This window comes from Salmo salar, chromosome ssa13 (genome assembly GCF_905237065.1).
Source record: "Salmo salar chromosome ssa13, Ssal_v3.1, whole genome shotgun sequence".
NCBI classification, from domain to species: domain Eukaryota; kingdom Metazoa; phylum Chordata; class Actinopteri; order Salmoniformes; family Salmonidae; genus Salmo; species Salmo salar.
Window position 1 is genome coordinate 3885895 of NC_059454.1, and position 17828 is coordinate 3903722.

The 17828-nt window shown below is 44.7% G+C and overlaps 1 protein-coding gene across 1 annotated transcript in view; it reads right to left on the reverse strand.

The window, feature by feature from the left end:
• Positions 1-11246: 11246 nt before the first annotated feature.
• LOC106593269 (plasma membrane calcium-transporting ATPase 3) overlaps positions 11247-17828 on the reverse strand; it is a 373049-nt gene continuing 366467 nt past the window's right edge. The window contains exon 27 of the mRNA XM_045692819.1: positions 11247-13249. Within this exon, the coding sequence (XP_045548775.1) occupies positions 12821-13249 (429 nt within the window). The 3' untranslated portion in view covers positions 11247-12820. The remainder of the gene's footprint in view (positions 13250-17828) is intronic.

The following is a 17828-nucleotide window of genomic DNA, read 5'->3' on the forward strand; positions in this document are numbered from 1 at the left end:
GTTGCAGATTACTCCTTTGTAGAAGTCCGTAACGTGAAATAAATAAAACGTCCCAAGGTTAATGCTGTAGATATTGTTATAAGGGGATGTGAGACTATCGAAACACGTAACTTTCAGAGTTTTATTGTTGTTATTAATATAGTTACAGAGTGCTAAAAGTGTTGCTAGCTAGCATGCCTTTCTTTCTGTGATGCAGACGGCTAGCTGAGCTGCCAACTAGTGATGGTGTTGCATTATGGGGGATGTAGTTTTTGCCCTCTAAGGCGATTTTACGTTGTAACTTGTTTGTGTTGCAGTGGTTTTGTACATGAGTTGTTGTATTTTGCTACTATCAACACTGAAAGCACCTAGCAATGTATTTGGGATGTGAGACAGGATATGTGTTTTACCTTTCTTCATGCTCCTGTGTAGAACAACTTGTCAGGTGGTGCATTGGAGACTGATGTGTTCCTGTCCTGTCTTTTCACAATACTATTGCAGGTATGGTTCTATTGTCTAAGAATTAAGATTATACATTCTTTGTATTAAGGACTGGTTATTATTTTATACTATACATTATGGCTTTATGTATGAGTGTGATTGTGAGAGTCTGAGAAAACACTGAGAGAGAAAGAACAACTTGTCAGGTGGTGCATTGGAGACTGATGTGTTCCTGTCCTGTCTTTTCACAATACTATTGCAGATCAACATAAAAGCCTAAAAGACAGCCGTGGTGTCGCTCTTCATTTCTTGGTTCTCCTGTGGTGCATAAGAAACCCGCTACATAAGTTCTATGTGGACAAAATTACTCTCTGATAACACAAGTCATGTTTGTACTTACATCATGTAATGTAGTGCTCAGTAGAAAGTATTGTCGTGAATTGTAGTTAGCTTTTCCTCAATTCTTCCGGTAGCTAGCAAGGGATTCTGTGGAAATCAAGTCCCATTCTACTGTACAACTCGACACTGTGCGAGATGCAAACTCTCGTTGGAGTGACCGGGACTATGACTTTTAAGGTATCCCTTCGGGCCATGACTGTATAAAAGGTCAGCCATTTTGGTCAGGGAGTTGGTCTACCATTGTTTGCCAGTGCTTTCATAAGATGTGTAAACAATGAATAAGTGTAAACAATGAATTGGAAGAATGTATCTGCACTGCATGTTTGTTAGCTAGCCAGCCAGTTTGAAGAACGATTCCATAAAGTTTTCAAATGAATTGACAAACATTGAGGGTTTATAAAAATAGCCCCTCTGTTAATTTAATAGGCTCTCTCTATTCTTATCCAAACAACTTGACGTTCTAGCTTGGAAAAGTCTAAATGGGATCCTTTGGGCATCCAACTCTGACTTCACCCCATTGAAGTCAAAATGTTTAACGGTTAGGGTTAAGGTTAGGTAAGGGTTAAAGTTAGGTAATGGTTAATGTTAGGTAATGGTTAATGTTAGGTAAGGGTTAAGGTTAAGGTTTGGTAAGGGTTAAGGTTAGGTTAGGGTTAAGGTTAGGTAAGGGTTAAGGTTAGGTTAAGGTTAAGTAAGGGTTAAGGTTAGGTAAGGGTTAAGGTTAGGTTAGGGTTAAGGTTAGGTAAGGGTTAAGGTTAGGTAAGGGTTAAGGTTAGGTTAGGGTTAAGGTTAGGTTAGGGTTAAGGTTAGGTAAGGGTTAAGGTTAGGTTAGGGTTAAGGTTAGGTTAGGGTTAAGGTTAGGTTTAAGGTTAGGTAAGGGTTAAGGTTAGGTTAGGGTTAAGGTTAGGTAAGGGTTAAGGTTAGGTTAGGGTTAAGGTTAGGTTTTATTGTAGGGACGTTCCAAGGGGGATGGCATTTTTGTCTGTAATAAAGCCCTTTTGTGTGGAAAAACGCATTCTGATTGGATGGGCCTGGCTCCCAAGTGGGTGGGCTAATACCCTCCCAGGCCTGCCCATCCATGGCGGCGCCCCTGCCCAGTCATGGGAATCCATAGATTAGAGCCTAATGAATTCATTTCAATTGAACGATTTCCTTTGAAATTGTTTATATCTTTGTTCAGTATAGTAACTACTCTCTATATAGGCTACAGTTTGAGCAGTGGGGCTGTGTGTTGACTCTGGGTCAGTGTTCAGTATAGTAACTACTCTCTATATAGGCTACAGTATATTTGAGAGGTGTGTTGACTCTTTGGTTCACCAGGAGAATTATACTATTGTTGTAGAATTATTGTAGAATTATACTTTGTTTCTTTCTACCCAGCAGCCATGTCTTCTCTCCGTACAGTTATTCTACATGATGAAACTGTTTTCTCATCTCTTCAGTTATTCTACAGGATACAGCTGTTCCCTCATCAGTTATTCTACAGGATACAGCCGTTCCCTCATCAGTTATTCTACAGGATACAGCTGTTCTCTCATCAGTTATTCTACGGGATACAGCTGTTCCCTCATCAGTTATTCTACATGATACAGCTGTTCCCTCATCAGTTATTCTACAGGATACAGCTGTTCCCTCATCAGTTATTCTACAGGATACAGCTGTTCTCTCATCAGTTATTCTACAGCATACAGCTGTTCCCTCATCAGTTATTCTACAGGATACAGCTGTTCCCTCATCAGTTATTCTACAGGATACAGCTGTTCTCTCCTCTCATCAGTTATTCTACAGGATACAGCTGTTCTCTCATCAGTTATTCTACAGGATACAGCTGTTCCCTCATCAGTTATTCTACAGCATACAGCTGTTCTCTCCTCTCATCAGTTATTCTACAGGATACAGCTGTTCCCTCATCAGTTATTCTACAGGAAACAGCTGTTCTCTCCTCTCATCAGTTATTCTACAGGATACAGCTGTTCTCTCCTCTCATCAGTTATTCTACAGGATACAGCTGTTCTCTCCTCTCATTAGTTATTCTACAGGATACAGCTGTTCTCTCATCAGTTATTCTACAGGATACAGCTGTTCCCTCATCAGTTATTCTACAGGATACAGCTGTTCTCTCATCAGTTATTCTACAGGATAAGCTGTTCTCTCATCAGTTATTCTACAGGATACAGCTGTTCCCTCATCAGTTATTATACAGGATACAGCTGTTCCCTCATCAGTTATTATACAGGATACAGCTGTTCCCTCATCAGTTATTCTACAGGATACAGCTGTTCCCTCATCAGTTATTCTACAGGATACAGTTGTTCCCTCATCAGTTATTCTACAGGATACAGCTGTTCTCTCATCAGTTATTCTACAGGATACAGCTGTTCTCTCATCAGATATTCTACAGGATACAGCTGTTCCCTCATCAGCTATTCTACAGGATACAGCTGTTCCCTCATCAGTTATTCTACAGGATACAGCTGTTCCCTCATCAGATAGATCATTACAGTTTTGTGTTCAGCAGGCAGATAACTTTATTATATTCACTGTTCTGAACATTGTTTATTTTAAACTTTGTTTTCCTTGTAGCACAGTGACAGCTGTATTTTCTGTCCACTAAGCAGTCCTGTAATGGAAAGCACTATACTGTACTACTCCCAGTATCTGCAGCAGATCAGAGAGAGCGGTCCAAGAGGTTGCTTTAGGACAGGTCTCTCCACTCTTGTAGCGATGCAAAGACTATTGGTTTAACAGACAGAAAATACAGCAGATCAAGTAATATAATAATCATTAATAATAACAATCATGATAATAACTGTAAATACTTCCACTACTAATCATAATAATCATTAATAATAACAATCATGATAATAACTGTAAATACTACCACTACTAATCATAATAATCATTAATAATAACAATCGTGATAATAACTGTAAATACTTCCACTGCTAATCCTAATAATCAATAATTTAGTTCAATTTTTTTATAAAAAAAGCAACAGATGAGAAAATGAAAGGAACATTAACCTACGAACTTCCTTGGGAAGAGAACTAAAGACGTACACGTTTAGGGTTACTATTCATTATATACAGTAGTGGTGCAGCTATAGTTGTTATAACTGTGATAAATATATTATTATACATTGTGTATTTTCCTGCTCTTCTCCTGTGAAGAACATTATATAACAACATGATGGAATTCAGCACACAGAGACAACCATCTACCTGTGTGTGTGTCCGATGCATATCGTACCCAGGGTTCTGGCTGTGGGAGTGTGTTGCGTTGCCATGCAGCAGAAGCAGCAGCAGCGGCGTGATGTCACCAGGTGTCATCAGTGGGGGAGCTAGAGGGCGCTCTGGTGCGTCTACCTGGTTTACACTAGCTTCTATAGCCACAAAGTCAGATTCCACAGCCACAAAGTCAGATTCCACAGCCACAAAGTCTGATTCCACAGCCACAAAGTCTGATTTCACAGCCACAAAGTCTGATCCCACAGCCACAAAGTCAGATTCCACAGCCACAAAGTCAGATTCCACAGCCACAAAGTCTGATTTCACAGCCACAAAGTCAGATTTCACAGCCACAAAGTCAGATTTCACAGCCACAAAGTCTGATTCCACAGGCACAAAGTCAGATTTCACAGCCACAAAGTCAGATTTCATAGCCACAAAGTCAGATTTGGCTACAAAAATTAGCTTAAGGTAAGGTTAGCATTAGGCATGAGATTAGCAGTGTGGTTAAGGTTAGGGTTAGGTTTAAAATCTAATTTTAAGGAGAGAAATTGTAGAAATGGTCGGGTTTATGACATTATGGGTATAGAAGCTAGTGACAACACATCGGCACGAAATGATATGATCTCCTTTACCACTGCTATAGCTGCAGGACCGGGGCAGGACCGGGGCAGGAGTCTTGGTTAGGGGAAACACTGGGAATGATATGATCTCCTTTACCACTGCTATAGCTGCAGGACCGAGGCAGGACCGGGGAACGACCGGGGCAGGAGTCTTGGTTAGGGGAAACACTGGGAATGATATGATGTCATGGAATGTTTTGCCAAATATGATGGTATGGCTATAGATGGTCTATGTGTCGTACATAACGGACTGTAATAGTATGTAATTGCATGGTGTGGTGGTATATAGTGTGGAGATATTCAACTCTCAGCCTACGACGTCCACAGCAGCACGGACGCTCTTCAGTTTTAATGTCACTGACTGGCCAGGGAGTCCACTCACTTGGTCTGAATCACTTCCTGGTTAGAGAGGAAGAATGACAACCAGCAGTACTGTAATGGCAACGATAAATGGTATGGCAGCGCTCATTAATGTATCTGATCTTAAAGAGCCAGTGCCTGTGAGTGATGGTGAGATGATGTTAGTTAATGCAGTGTGGTCGGTAGAGCCTTTCCGTCTCTGGTAGAGCTGTTGTTTAGGGTTAGAGGTCAGGGGCTAGAGTGAGGAGCTGTGGGATCAGGGATTAGGGGTCAGGGCCCAGCTGCATAAAACATAGTGTTTCCTTTAAGGAATAATTTTCCCTTACCTAAGGGAATTCTTAATGTGTGTTGCATAGGGCCTGTCAAACATTTCCTTAGGTAAGGGCATCATTTAAGAGTTTTACGGGGCGACAGAAAGAGGTCTCTGGTTACCATGGAGATTACCTGATTCACTAACTGAAGTGTAATCAAAGAGATCACATTTATTTTAAGAGATCGCAAATTATAACTTTTACATTCAAGACCGGAGAAACAAATTGATTCAGAAGATAATAAAACATGTTAATTTTAGTAACTTTTTTCTAAACTAGTTTCTATGGCTTTCTAGCACATCAAGCTAACTGACAGAGTAGGGAACTGTAAGCTAATTGGAGCTGTAAGCTAACTGACAGAGTAGGGAGCTGTAAGCTAACTGACAGAATAGGGAGCTGTAAGCTAACTGACAGAGTAGGGAGCTGTAAGCTAACTGACAGAGTAGGGAGCTGTAAGCTAACTGACAGAGTAGGGAACTGTAAGCTAACTGACAGAGTAGGGAACTGTAAGCTAACTGACAGAGTAGGGAACTGGAAGCTAACTGACAGAGAAGGGAACTGTAAGCTAACTGACAGAGTAGGGAACTGTAAGCTAACTGACAGAGTAGGGAACTGTAAGCTAACTGACAGAGTAGGGAACTGTAAGCTAACTGACAGAGTAGGGAGCTGTAAGCTAACTGACAGAGTAGGGAACTGTAAGCTAACTGACAGAGTAGGGAACTGTAAGCTAACTGACAGAGTAGGGAAGTGTAAGCTAACTGACAGAGAAGGGAACTGTAAGCTAACTGACAGAGTAGGGAACTGTAAGCCAACTGACAGTACGGAGCTGTAAGCTAATTGGAGCTGTAAGCTAACTGACAGAGTAGGGAGCTGTAAGCTAACTGACAGAGTAGGGAACTGTAAGCTAACTGACAGAGTAGGGAACTGTAAGCTAACTGACAGAATAGGGAACTGTAAGCTAACTGACAGAGTAGGGCACTGTAAGCTAACTGACAGAGTAGGGAGCTGTAAGCTAACTGACAGAGTAGGGAACTGTAAGCGAACTGACAGAGTAGGGAGCTGTAAGCTAACTGACAGAGTAGGGAGCTGTAAGCTAACTGACAGAGTAGGGAACTGTAAGCTATTTGGAGCTGTAAGCTAACTGACAGAGTAGGGAACTGGAAGCTAACTGACAGAGTAGGGAGCTGTAAGCTAACTGACAGAGTAGGGAGCTGTAAGCTAACTGACAGAGTAGGGAGCTGTAAGCTAACTGACAGAGTAGGGAGCTGGAAGCTAACTGACAGAGTAGGGAACTGTAAGCTAACTGACAGAGTAGGGAACTGTAAGCTAACTGACAGAGTAGGGAACTGTAAGCTAACTGACAGAGTAGGGAACTGTAAGCTAACTGACAGAGTAGGGAACTGGTAGCTAACTGACAGAGAAGGGAACTGTAAGCTAACTGACAGAGTAGGGAACTGTAAGCCAACTGACAGTACGGAGCTGTAAGCTAATTGGAGCTGTAAGCTAACTGACAGAGTAGGGAACTGGAAGCTAACTGACAGAGTAGGGAACTGTAAGCTAACTGACAGAGTAGGGAGCTGTAAGCTAACTGACAGAGTAGGGAACTGTAAGCTAACTGACAGAGTAGGGAACTGTAAGCTAACTGACAGAGTAGGGAACTGTAAGCTAACTGACAGAGAAGGGAACTGTAAGCTAACTGACAGAGTAGGGAACTGTAAGCCAACTGACAGTACGGAGCTGTAAACTAATTGGAGCTGTAAGCTAACTGACAGAGTAGGGAGCTGTAAGCTAACTGACAGAGTAGGGAACTGTAAGCTAACTGACAGAGTAGGGAACTGTAAGCTAACTGACAGAGAAGGGAACTGTAAGCTAACTGACAGAGTAGGGAACTGTAAGCCAACTGACAGTACGGAGCTGTAAACTAATTGGAGCTGTAAGCTAACTGACAGAGTAGGGAGCTGTAAGCTAACTGACAGAGTAGGGAACTGTAAGCTAACTGACAGAGTAGGGAACTGTAAGCTAACTGACAGAGTAGGGAACTGTAAGCTAACTGACAGAATAGGGAACTGTAAGCTAACTGACAGAGTAGGGCACTGTAAGCTAACTGACAGAGTAGGGAGCTGTAAGCTAACTGACAGAGTAGGGAACTGTAAGCGAACTGACAGAGTAGGGAGCTGTAAGCTAACTGACAGAGTAGGGAGCTGTAAGCTAACTGACAGAGTAGGGAACTGTAAGCTAACTGACAGAGTAGGGAGCTGTAAGCTAACTGACAGAGTAGGGAGCTGTAAGCTAACTGACAGAGTAGGGAACTGTAAGCTATTTGGAGCTGTAAGCTAACTGACAGAGTAGGGAACTGTAAGCTAACTGACAGAGTAGGGAGCTGTAAGCTAACTGACAGAGTAGGGAGCTGGAAGCTAACTGACAGAGTAGGGAGCTGGAAGCTAACTGACAGAGTAGGGAACTGTAAGCTAACTGACAGAGTAGGGAACTGTAAGCTAACTGACAGAGTAGGGAACTGTAAGCTAACTGACAGAGTAGGGAACTGGTAGCTAACTGACAGAGAAGGGAACTGTAAGCTAACTGACAGAGTAGGGAACTGTAAGCCAACTGACAGTACGGAGCTGTAAGCTAATTGGAGCTGTAAGCTAACTGACAGAGTAGGGAACTGGAAGCTAACTGACAGAGTAGGGAACTGTAAGCTAACTGACAGAGTAGGGAGCTGTAAGCTAACTGACAGAGTAGGGAACTGGAAGCTAACTGACAGAGTAGGGAACTGGAATCTAACTGACAGAATAGGTAAGCTAACTGGAGCTGTAAGCTAACTGACAGAGTAGGGAGCTGTAAGCTAACTGACAGAGTAGGGAGCTGTAAGATAACTGACAGAGTAGGGAGCTGTAAACTAACTGACAGAGTAGGTAAGCTAACTGGAGTTGTAAGCTAACTGACAGAATAGGGAGCTATACTGAACAAAAATGTAAACACAACATGTAAAGCGCTGGACCCATGTTTCATGAGCTGAAATAAAAGATCCCAGAAATGTTCCATGTGCACAAAAAGCTTATTTCTCTCAAATTCTGAGCACTAATTTGTTTACATCCCTGATAGTGAGCATTTCTCCTTTGCCAAGATAATCAATCCACTTGACAGGTGTGGCACATCAAGAAGCTAATTCAACAGCATGATCATTACACAGGTGCACCTTGTGCTGGGGACAATAAAAGGCCACTTTAAAATGTGCATTTTTGTAACACACACAATGCCACAGGTATCTCAAGTTGTGAGGGAGTGTGCAATTGGCCTGCTGACTGCAGGAATATCCACCAAAGCTTTTGGCAATGAATTGATTGTTAATTTCTCTACCATAAGCCGTCTCTAGAACGTCGTTTTAGAGAATTTGGCAGTGTATCCAACCGGCCTCACAACCGTAGACCAGGTGTAACCACGCCAGCCCAGGACCCCCACATCTGGCTTATTCACCTGCGGGATCGTCTGAGACCAGCCACCCCAACAGCTGATGAAAGTGAGGGGTATTGATGTCTGTAATAAAGCCCTTTTGTGGGAAAAAACATATTCTGATTGGCTGGGCCTGGCACCCCAGTCATGTGACATCAAAAGATTAGGCCCTAATGAATTTATTTCAATTGACTGATTTCCTTATATGAGCTGTAACTCAGTAAAATCATTGAAATTGTTGCATTTATATTTTTGTTTAGTGTACTGTAGCTAGCTTTGTAGCCATGGCCTGTGCTCATTCAATTATTTAGCTAGCTAGCTAGCTGGTGGATGTTTTCCTTTTGTAACCAGGGAGAGGAAAGCAACATTCACCTCCTCAAATGCTGTTTACATTGATATCCATACTGAATGCTGTTTACATTGATGTCCATACTGAATGCTGTTTACATTGATATCCATACTGAATGCTGTTTACATTGATATCCATACTGAATGCTGTTTACATTGATGTCCATACTGAATGCTGTTTACATTGATGTCCATACTGAATGCTATTTACATTAATATCCATACTGAATGCTGTTTACATTAATATCCATACTGAATGCTGTTTACATTGATATCCATACTGAATGCAGAACGTACTGGACCTCATGGGCACCCTTAACCTTCAAATGTTTTGTGCAAATGACTTAAAGTTAAGGAAACTTTAAGGGGAAAATGTACATATAATGTTTTATGCAACCGGGCCATGGGGGTTAGAAGTCAGCGGATGATGCAACCGGGCCCAGGGGTTAGAAGTCAGCGGATGATGCAACCGGGCCCAGGGGTTAGAAGTCAGCGGATGATATGGGGAGCTTGCTCTTGCCAGAACTTCTAGATCTTTAATGTTTTTGTAGTTTTTTTTCAGATGTACTATTAACTTCTATTAGGTCCTATCCTTGTTTGTACAGTTTAAAAAATATATTGGTTTCTCTTTTTCAGGACAGACAAGACATGTAGACACAGAGAGAAATATTGATAAAATAATGAAAAAGAAGAAAGAGAAAGAGAATATTGAAGGATTAAATCAATCAGATGAATTGTGAAAACAACCCCTCTCTCTTTGTGAACAATAAATCAAATGAAAACAACAGAAAAAAACTTCCATGAGATAATAAATAAATATAAAACACAGTTAAAGCTTATACGTAAACCGTAGCAGTGAAAGTAGCGATTTCAGAGTAGTAACCATGGTGATGACGATGGTAGTCATAGTAACCGTAGTAGTGGTGGTTGTACCGTAGAGTGTAAAAAGAACGGATGGAGCCATCGATGACTTCACCCTGTGTGATGTCTGAAGATCAGGAAGTGTTGTGTTAGTGTTGAGTAATCTTCCTCCATGGAAACGTTGTTCAGTTTTAGCCACACTAGGAAGTGACGTTGAAGACGTCTCCTTTTTATCCATGTCAAACTTGGTGCAAAACCACGCCCACAAGAAACATAGCAACATTCAAAGCTATGCTGATTGGTCAGAGTTGGTTGTTCCCTGTAAGAAGGCGTGAGAGAAGGAAGAATGCTAGAGAGGGAATCCCCACCAAAACAAACCATTGCCTTCCATACCTTGCATTTTCCAGAATTTGGATATGAATTTGCGATTTCACCAGATTTAAAAGACTGACCCTAGCCCCCTGGCACATAGATTATAGCAGCATAGATACTGGAGGCTGAGACAGGGGTGGGTTGGGGGAGGTAAGTAAGCTGTGAATTATATCAAGTGTTATCGCTATCTTACAATGCCGATTGGGCGGAAGCTGTGTAGTAGCGCGTCTAGCCTGGTCTGTTGATATCCCTCTAGTGGTGTGGGGTCTATACTCAGCCTGGTCTGTTGATATGCCTCTAGTGGTGTTGGGTCTATACTCAGCCTGGTCTGTTGATATCCCTCTAGTGGTGTGGGGTCTATACTCAGCCTGGTCTGTTGATATCCCTCTAGTGGTGTGGGGTCTATACTCAGCCTGGTCTGTTGATATCCCTCTAGTGGTGTGGGGTCTATACTCAGCCTGGTCTGTTGATATCCCTCTAGTGGTGTGGGGTCTATACTCAGCCTGGTCTGTTGATATCCCTCTAGTGGTGTGGGTTCTATACTCATCCTGGTCTGTTGATATCCCTCTAGTGGTGTGGGGTCTATACTCAGCCTGGTCTGTTGATATCCCTCTAGTGGTGTGGAGGCTGTGCTTTGGCAGTGGGTGGGGTTATATTCTGCCTGGTTGGCCCTGTCCGGGGGTATCGTTGGAGGGGTTATATTCTGCCTGGTTGGCCCTGTCCGGGGGTATCGTTGGAGGGGTTATATTCTGCCTGGTTGGCCCTGTCCGGGGGTATCGTTGGAGGGGTTATATTCTGCCTGGTTGGCCCTGTCCGGGGGTATCGTTGGAGGGGTTATATTCTGCCTGGTTGGCCCTGTCCGGGGGTATCGTTGGAGGGGTTATATTCTGCCTGGTTGGCCCTGTCCGGGGGTATCGTTGGAGGGGTTATATTCTGCCTGGTTGGCCCTGTCCGGGGGTATCATTGGACGGGGCCACAGTGTTTGCTAGTGGCATGGCAAGCACGAGCAAACTGAGAACTTCACGTCCGCGGGGATTGGTTTTGCACCAAGTTTGGCGTGGATAAAAAAACACCTTGCAGGCTAGCTCAGTTCTGCCCCCTCTTGAAGGCTGACCGGGGTACTGCTGGCTGTATATTATCCTTTAACTTCTTCTGTGCGCAATTTTTAAATAATCAGTTCAAGGACATACATCTGGTGAAATAGAAGCAAGTATTGGTACAATGATTGTGTTAGAAAAAAATGGTATATCCACAAATATTGACCACGATGAACGTCATACATATTGACTATAATGGTGGATCCTGCTTTCTGAAAACATTGCCTGGAGTACCCCGGTCGGCCTTGAAAGAGGGGGCAGAACAGAGCTTGTCTGCAGTACCCCGGTCGGCCTTGACAGAGCAGGCAGCAGTTCTCCTCTGGGTTGGATTAATCATCAATAAAAAACAGAGTTACTCCACCCCCGTCACCCCAGGATCCCGTTGATCCACCGCTGTATTGTAAGAGTTTGACTGGAGCAGTAGAGGAGAGGAGGAGGGAAGGAGATGAGGGGGGAAAAGTGTCTGAGTTTTGTTGCAGAGTTTATGTGTAGAGTTGTGTAATGTCCAATCACTCCTCTCTCCTGTGGTATAGTAGCCTGGTCATAGCAGATCACTCCTCCTCTCTCCTGTGGTATAGTAGCCTGGTCATAGCAGATCACTCCTCCTCTCTCCTGTGGTATAGTAGCCTGGTCATAGCAGATCACTCCTTCTCACCCTCCTCTCTCCTGTGGTATAGTAGCCCGGTCATAGCAGATCACTCCTCCTCTCTCCTGTGGTATAGTAGCCTGGTCATAGCAGATCACTCCTCTCTCCTGTGGTATAGTAGCCTGGTCATAGCAGATCACTCCTCCTCTCGCTTGTGGTATAGTAGCCTGGTCACAGCAGATCACCTCTCCTCTCTCCTGTGGTATAGTAGCCTGGTCATAGCAGATCACTCCTTCTCTCCCTCCTCTCTCCTGTGGTATAGTAGCCTGGTCATAGCAGATCATTCCTTCTCTCTCCTGTGGTATAGTAGCCTGGTCATAACAGATCACTCCTCTCTCTTGTGGTATAGTAGCCTGGTCACAGCAGATCACTCCTCTCTCTTGTGGTATAGTAGCCTGGTCACAGCAGATCACTCCTCCTCTCTCCTGTGGTATAGTAGCCTGGTTATAGCGATAAGAAAAGAAGCAGGAAGGAAGGGCTTAACTTCTCCCTCCAGTCAGAACCTAGACTCCTTTTACACCCCTCCTCTCTGATGGTGAAAACATTTTCTCCTTTGAAATGTCTGTCTATTGTCTCTTCTCCCTGTCTGCCTGTCTCTCACTCCTCTCCTGCCTGTTAGTCTGTCTGTCCTTTCCTCCCTGCATCTGTTCATGAGTTATAAGGATGTCTGGAAGCAGTAGAGGAGGAGGACAGGAGGAGGGGGCTAGGATCCTGTTACCCCTAGCGCTGTTGTAGCTCTGGTTGCAACTTCATAATTGATGCATCGGTTACCTGGGGAAACAGCCTTGCTGTTTGTGTCGCCAAAGGTGACCAGTGTTGCGTTGTTGTTTATGTTGGTAGGGGTGACGGGGAGACTGTGTTGTCGGTAGGGCCTTGGCGGGCGGGAGCGGGAGGAGGAAGGGGGCTGGGCGGGGGGTGGAGGGGGCTTGCGGAGGGCGGGGTGGAGGTGGTGCTGGTATCGACTCAGCTCTGACTCCTCGTCGACGTCCGTGTCGTCGATCAGAGGGATGTTATGGATGAGGTCATTGATCAGGAATTCTGGGTGAGCCATGAAGTTATGGATGGAGTTCCGTGATTCCGTTTTCTCTCGGGTCTCGTACACGTTGGTACGGAAGGCGTTGACTACACGCATCTACAGGAGATGGAGAGAGGGGGAAGAAGAGAGAGGGAGAGTGAGGAAGAGGAAAGAGGGAAGGAGAGAGTGAGTGAGGGGGAGGAGAGGAGAGAGGGAGACAGGCAGACTTGAACGGATGGACGGAGGGACAGACACTCAGGACCAGGTGGCTGCAGTCTCACAGCTATCTGACCTCTTACCCCTGACCCTTGAACCTTGACTAGGGCTGCAAAGTTCCTTTTACTTTTCAAAAAAGGTTTTCCAGAAATCCCAGTAGAAGGAATTCTGAAATCAGGAGCGAATAACCAGGAAATCCAGAAATACTCTAACTGGGATTTCTAGAAAATGGGACTGGAGCACTACCAGACCCTGTCTGTCAGTCTCTAAAACAGTTTGATGTTGCTGGGACTGGAGCACTACCAGACCCTGTCTGTCAGTCTCTAAAACAGTTTGATGTTGCTGGGACTGGAGCACTACCAGACCCTGTCTGTCAGTCTCTAAAACAGTTTGATGTTACTGGGACTGGAGCACTACCAGACCCTGTCTGTCAGTCTCTGAAACAGTTTGATGTTGCTGGGACTGGAGCACTACCAGACCCTGTCTGTCAGTCTCTAAAACAGTTTGATGTTGCTGGGACTGGAGCACTATCAGACCCTGTCTGTCAGTCTCTAAAACTGTTTGATGTTACTGGGACTGGAGCACTACCAGACCCTGTCTGTCAGTCTCTGAAACAGTTTGATGTTGCTGGGACTGGAGCACTACCAGACCCTGTCTGTCAGTCTCTAAAACAGTTTGATGTTGCTGGGACTGGAGCACTACCAGACCCTGTCTGTCAGTCTCTAAAACAGTTTGATGTTGCTGGGACTGGAGCACTACCAGACCCTGTCTGTCAGTCTCTAAAACAGTTTGATGTTGCTGGGACTGGAGCACTACCAGACCCTGTCTGTCAGTCTCTGAAACAGTTTGATGTTGCTGGGACTGGAGCACTACCAGACCCTGTCTGTCAGTCTCTAAAACAGTTTGTATATTTTTATGTAACCTTTATTTAACTAGGCAATTCAGTTAAGAACAAATTCTTATTTCACAATGATGGCCTACACCGGCCATATTGTGCGGCGCCTTATGGGACTCCAAATCACGGACAGTTGTGATACAGCCTGGATTCAAACCGGGGAGTCTGTAGTGACGCCTCTAGCACTGAGATACAGTGCCGTAGACCGCGGCGCCACTCGGGAGTCCAGAGGTGTTGCTGGAAATAATCCTGGAACCCCTGCGGTTAGGGAGAATCTTGTCTCTTAAAAAGTGCTGGTTGCTCCCACATCAAATCAAAGTTGTCACAAAAAGAGACATTCGTGTCACTGCAAAGTTTCTTCAGGTACTCGTTTAGGGCAAAGAGTCGGCTGAAACGTTCAGAACGGGAGGGGGCCAGAAAAAAACGATTATTTTCCCTGGCGAGGGTGTTTAAAACATGTTTTTTGTCCTCAGATCGTCTAAAACGAAGATTGCTAAAAACCTATGTGAGTGACGATGGTGTCAATATTGGAGTAGTTTCAAATTTCAAATGTATTTATATAGCCCTTCTTACATCAGCTGATATCTCAAAGTGCTGTACAGAAACCCAGCCTAAAACCCCAAACAGCAAGCAATGCAGGTGTAGAAGCGTGTGCAGTCGGAGTTGATGGAAAAGCACACTGGCTCCTGGGTCGGTCCACAGACCGTATGGAGCCCAAAATCTATCACCATTGAGCTGCCCACAATGATGGTGGTCGTGATGGAATCCGATGAGGAAGAGACCTGCTGAAGTGTGGTGGCTGTGGGGAAGGGTGCCACTGGGAGGCCACCGGCTGTGGGGAAGGGTGCCACTGGGAGGCCACTGGCCGTGGGGAAGGGTACCACTGGGAGGCCACCGGCCGGGGGGAAGGGTACCACTGGGAGGCCACCGGCTGTGGGGAAGGGTGCCACTGGGAGGCCACCGGCTGTGGGGAAGGGTGCCACTGGGAGGCCACCGGCTGTGGGGAAGGGTGCCACTGGGAGGCCACCGGCTGTGGGGAAGGGTGCCACTGGGAGGCCACCGGCTGTGGGGTATACCGTCAGGATCCGTGCTGACTCCCTTGGGCTGGTAGGTCCGTACTAAGTCATATTTTGCAGAGGTGTCAAATACTTATTTCCCTCATTAAAATGCAAATCAATTTAGAACATTTTTGACATGCGTTTTTCTGGATTTTTTTGTTTTGTTGTTATTCTGTCTCTCACTGTTCAAATAAACCTACCATTAAAATTATAGACTGATCATTTCTTTGTCAGTAGGCAAACGTACAAAATCAGCAGGGGATCAAATACTTTTTTCCTTCACTGTATGGACATATTCTTATTCATTCCTTTACACTTGTGTGTATAAGGTAGTTGTTGTGAAATTGTTAGATTACTTGTTAGATATTACTGCACGGTCGGAACTAGAAGCACAAGCATTTCGCTACACTCGTATTAACATCTGCTAACCATGTGTATGTGACCAATAAAATTTGATTTGATTTGACCTGTCAAATAATTTATCCTGTTGTTGTCTATAGTCAATACCTGTCACATATGTTATCATGTTGCTGTCTATAGATGCCCTCAATCTCACACAAATGATCATGGGACCGACGACGTACCACCCTAAATCTGTAAAAACGGGCACCCTCATAGATATCACCCTGACCAACCTGCCCTCTAAATACACTTCTGCTGTCTTCAACCAGGATCTCAGCGATCACTTGACTCATTGCCTGCGTCCGTAATGGGTCCACGGTCAAACGACCATCCCTCATCACTGTCAAACGCTCCCTAAAACACTTCAGTGAGCAGGCCTTTCTAATCGACCTGGTCCGGGTATCCTGGAAGGATATTGACCTCATTCCATCAGTAGAGGATGCCTGGTTATTCTTTTAAAGTGCTTTCCTCACCATCTTAAATAAGCATGCCCCATTCAAAAAATGTAGAACTAAGAAAAGATATAGCCCTTGGTTCACTCCAGACCTGACTGCCCTTGACCAGCACAAAAACATCCTGTGGCGTACTGCATTAGCATCGAACAGCCCCCGTGATATGCAACTTTTCAGGGAAGTTAGAAACCAATACACACAAGCAGTTAGGAAAGCAAAGGTTAGCTTTTTCAAACAGAAATTTGCATCCTGTAGCACAAACTCCAAAAAGTTCTGGGACACTGTAAAGTCCATGGAGAATAAGAGCACCTCCTCCCAGCTGCCCACTGCACTGAGGCTAGGAAACACTGTCACCACCGATAAATCTACGATAATCGAGAATTTCAATAAGCATTTTTCTATGGCTGGTCATGCTTTCCACCTGGCTACCCCTACCCCGGTCAACTGCTCTGCACCCCCCCACAGCAACTTGCCCAAGCCTCCCCCATTTCTCCTTCACCCAAATCCAGATAGCTGATGTTCTGGAAGAGCGGCAAAGTCTGGACCCCTACAAATCAGCTGGACTAGACAATCTGGACTCTCTCTTTCTAAAACTATCCGCCACAATTGTTGCAACCCCTATTACTAGCCTGTTCAACCACTCTTCTGTATCGTTTGAGATCCCCAAAGATTGGAAAGCTCTTCAAAGGGGGACACACTCTAGACCCAAACTATTAAAGACCTATATCTATCCTACCCTGCCTTTCCAAGGTCTTCAAAAGCCAAGTTAACAAACAGATCACCGACCATTTCAAATCCCACCGTACCTTCTCCGCTATGCAATCTGGTTTCCGAGCTGGTCATTGGTGCACCTCAGCCACGCTCAAGGTCCTAAATGATACCATAACCGCCATCAATAAAATACAATACTGTGCAGCCGTATTCATCGACCTGGCCAAGGCTTTCGACTCTGTCAATCACCACATTCTTATCGGCAGACTCAACAGCCTTGGTTTCTCTAATGACTGCCTCGCCTGGTTCACCAACTACTTCTCAGACAGAGTTCAGTGTGTCAAATCAGAGGGCCTGTTGTCCGGACCTCTGGCAGTCTCTATGGGGGTGCCACAGGGTTAAATTCTCGGGCCAACTCTCTTCTCTGTATACATCAAGGATGTCGCTCTCGCTGCTGGTGATTCTTTGATCCACCTCTACGCAGACGACACCATTCTGTATACTTCTGGCCCTTCTTTGGACACTGTGTTCACAAACCTCAAGACGAGCTTCAATGCAATACAACTCTCCTTCCGTGGCCTCCAACTGCTCTTAAATGCAAGTAAAACTAAATGCATGCTCTTCAACCGATCGCTGCCCGCACCTGCCTGCCCGTCCAGCATCACTACTCTGGACGGCTCTGACTTAGAATATGTGGACAACTACAAATACCTAGGTGTCTAGTTAGACTGTAAACTCTCTTTCCAGACTCACATTAAACATCTCCAATCCAAAATTAAATCTAGAATCGGCTTCCTATTTCGCAACAAAGCCTCCTTCACTCATGCTGCCAAACATACCCTCCTAAAACTGACCATCCTACCGATCCTCAACTTCGGCGGTGTCATTTACAAAATAGCCTCCAACACTCTACTCAACAAATTGGATGCAGTCTATCACAGTGCCATCCGTTTTGTCACCAA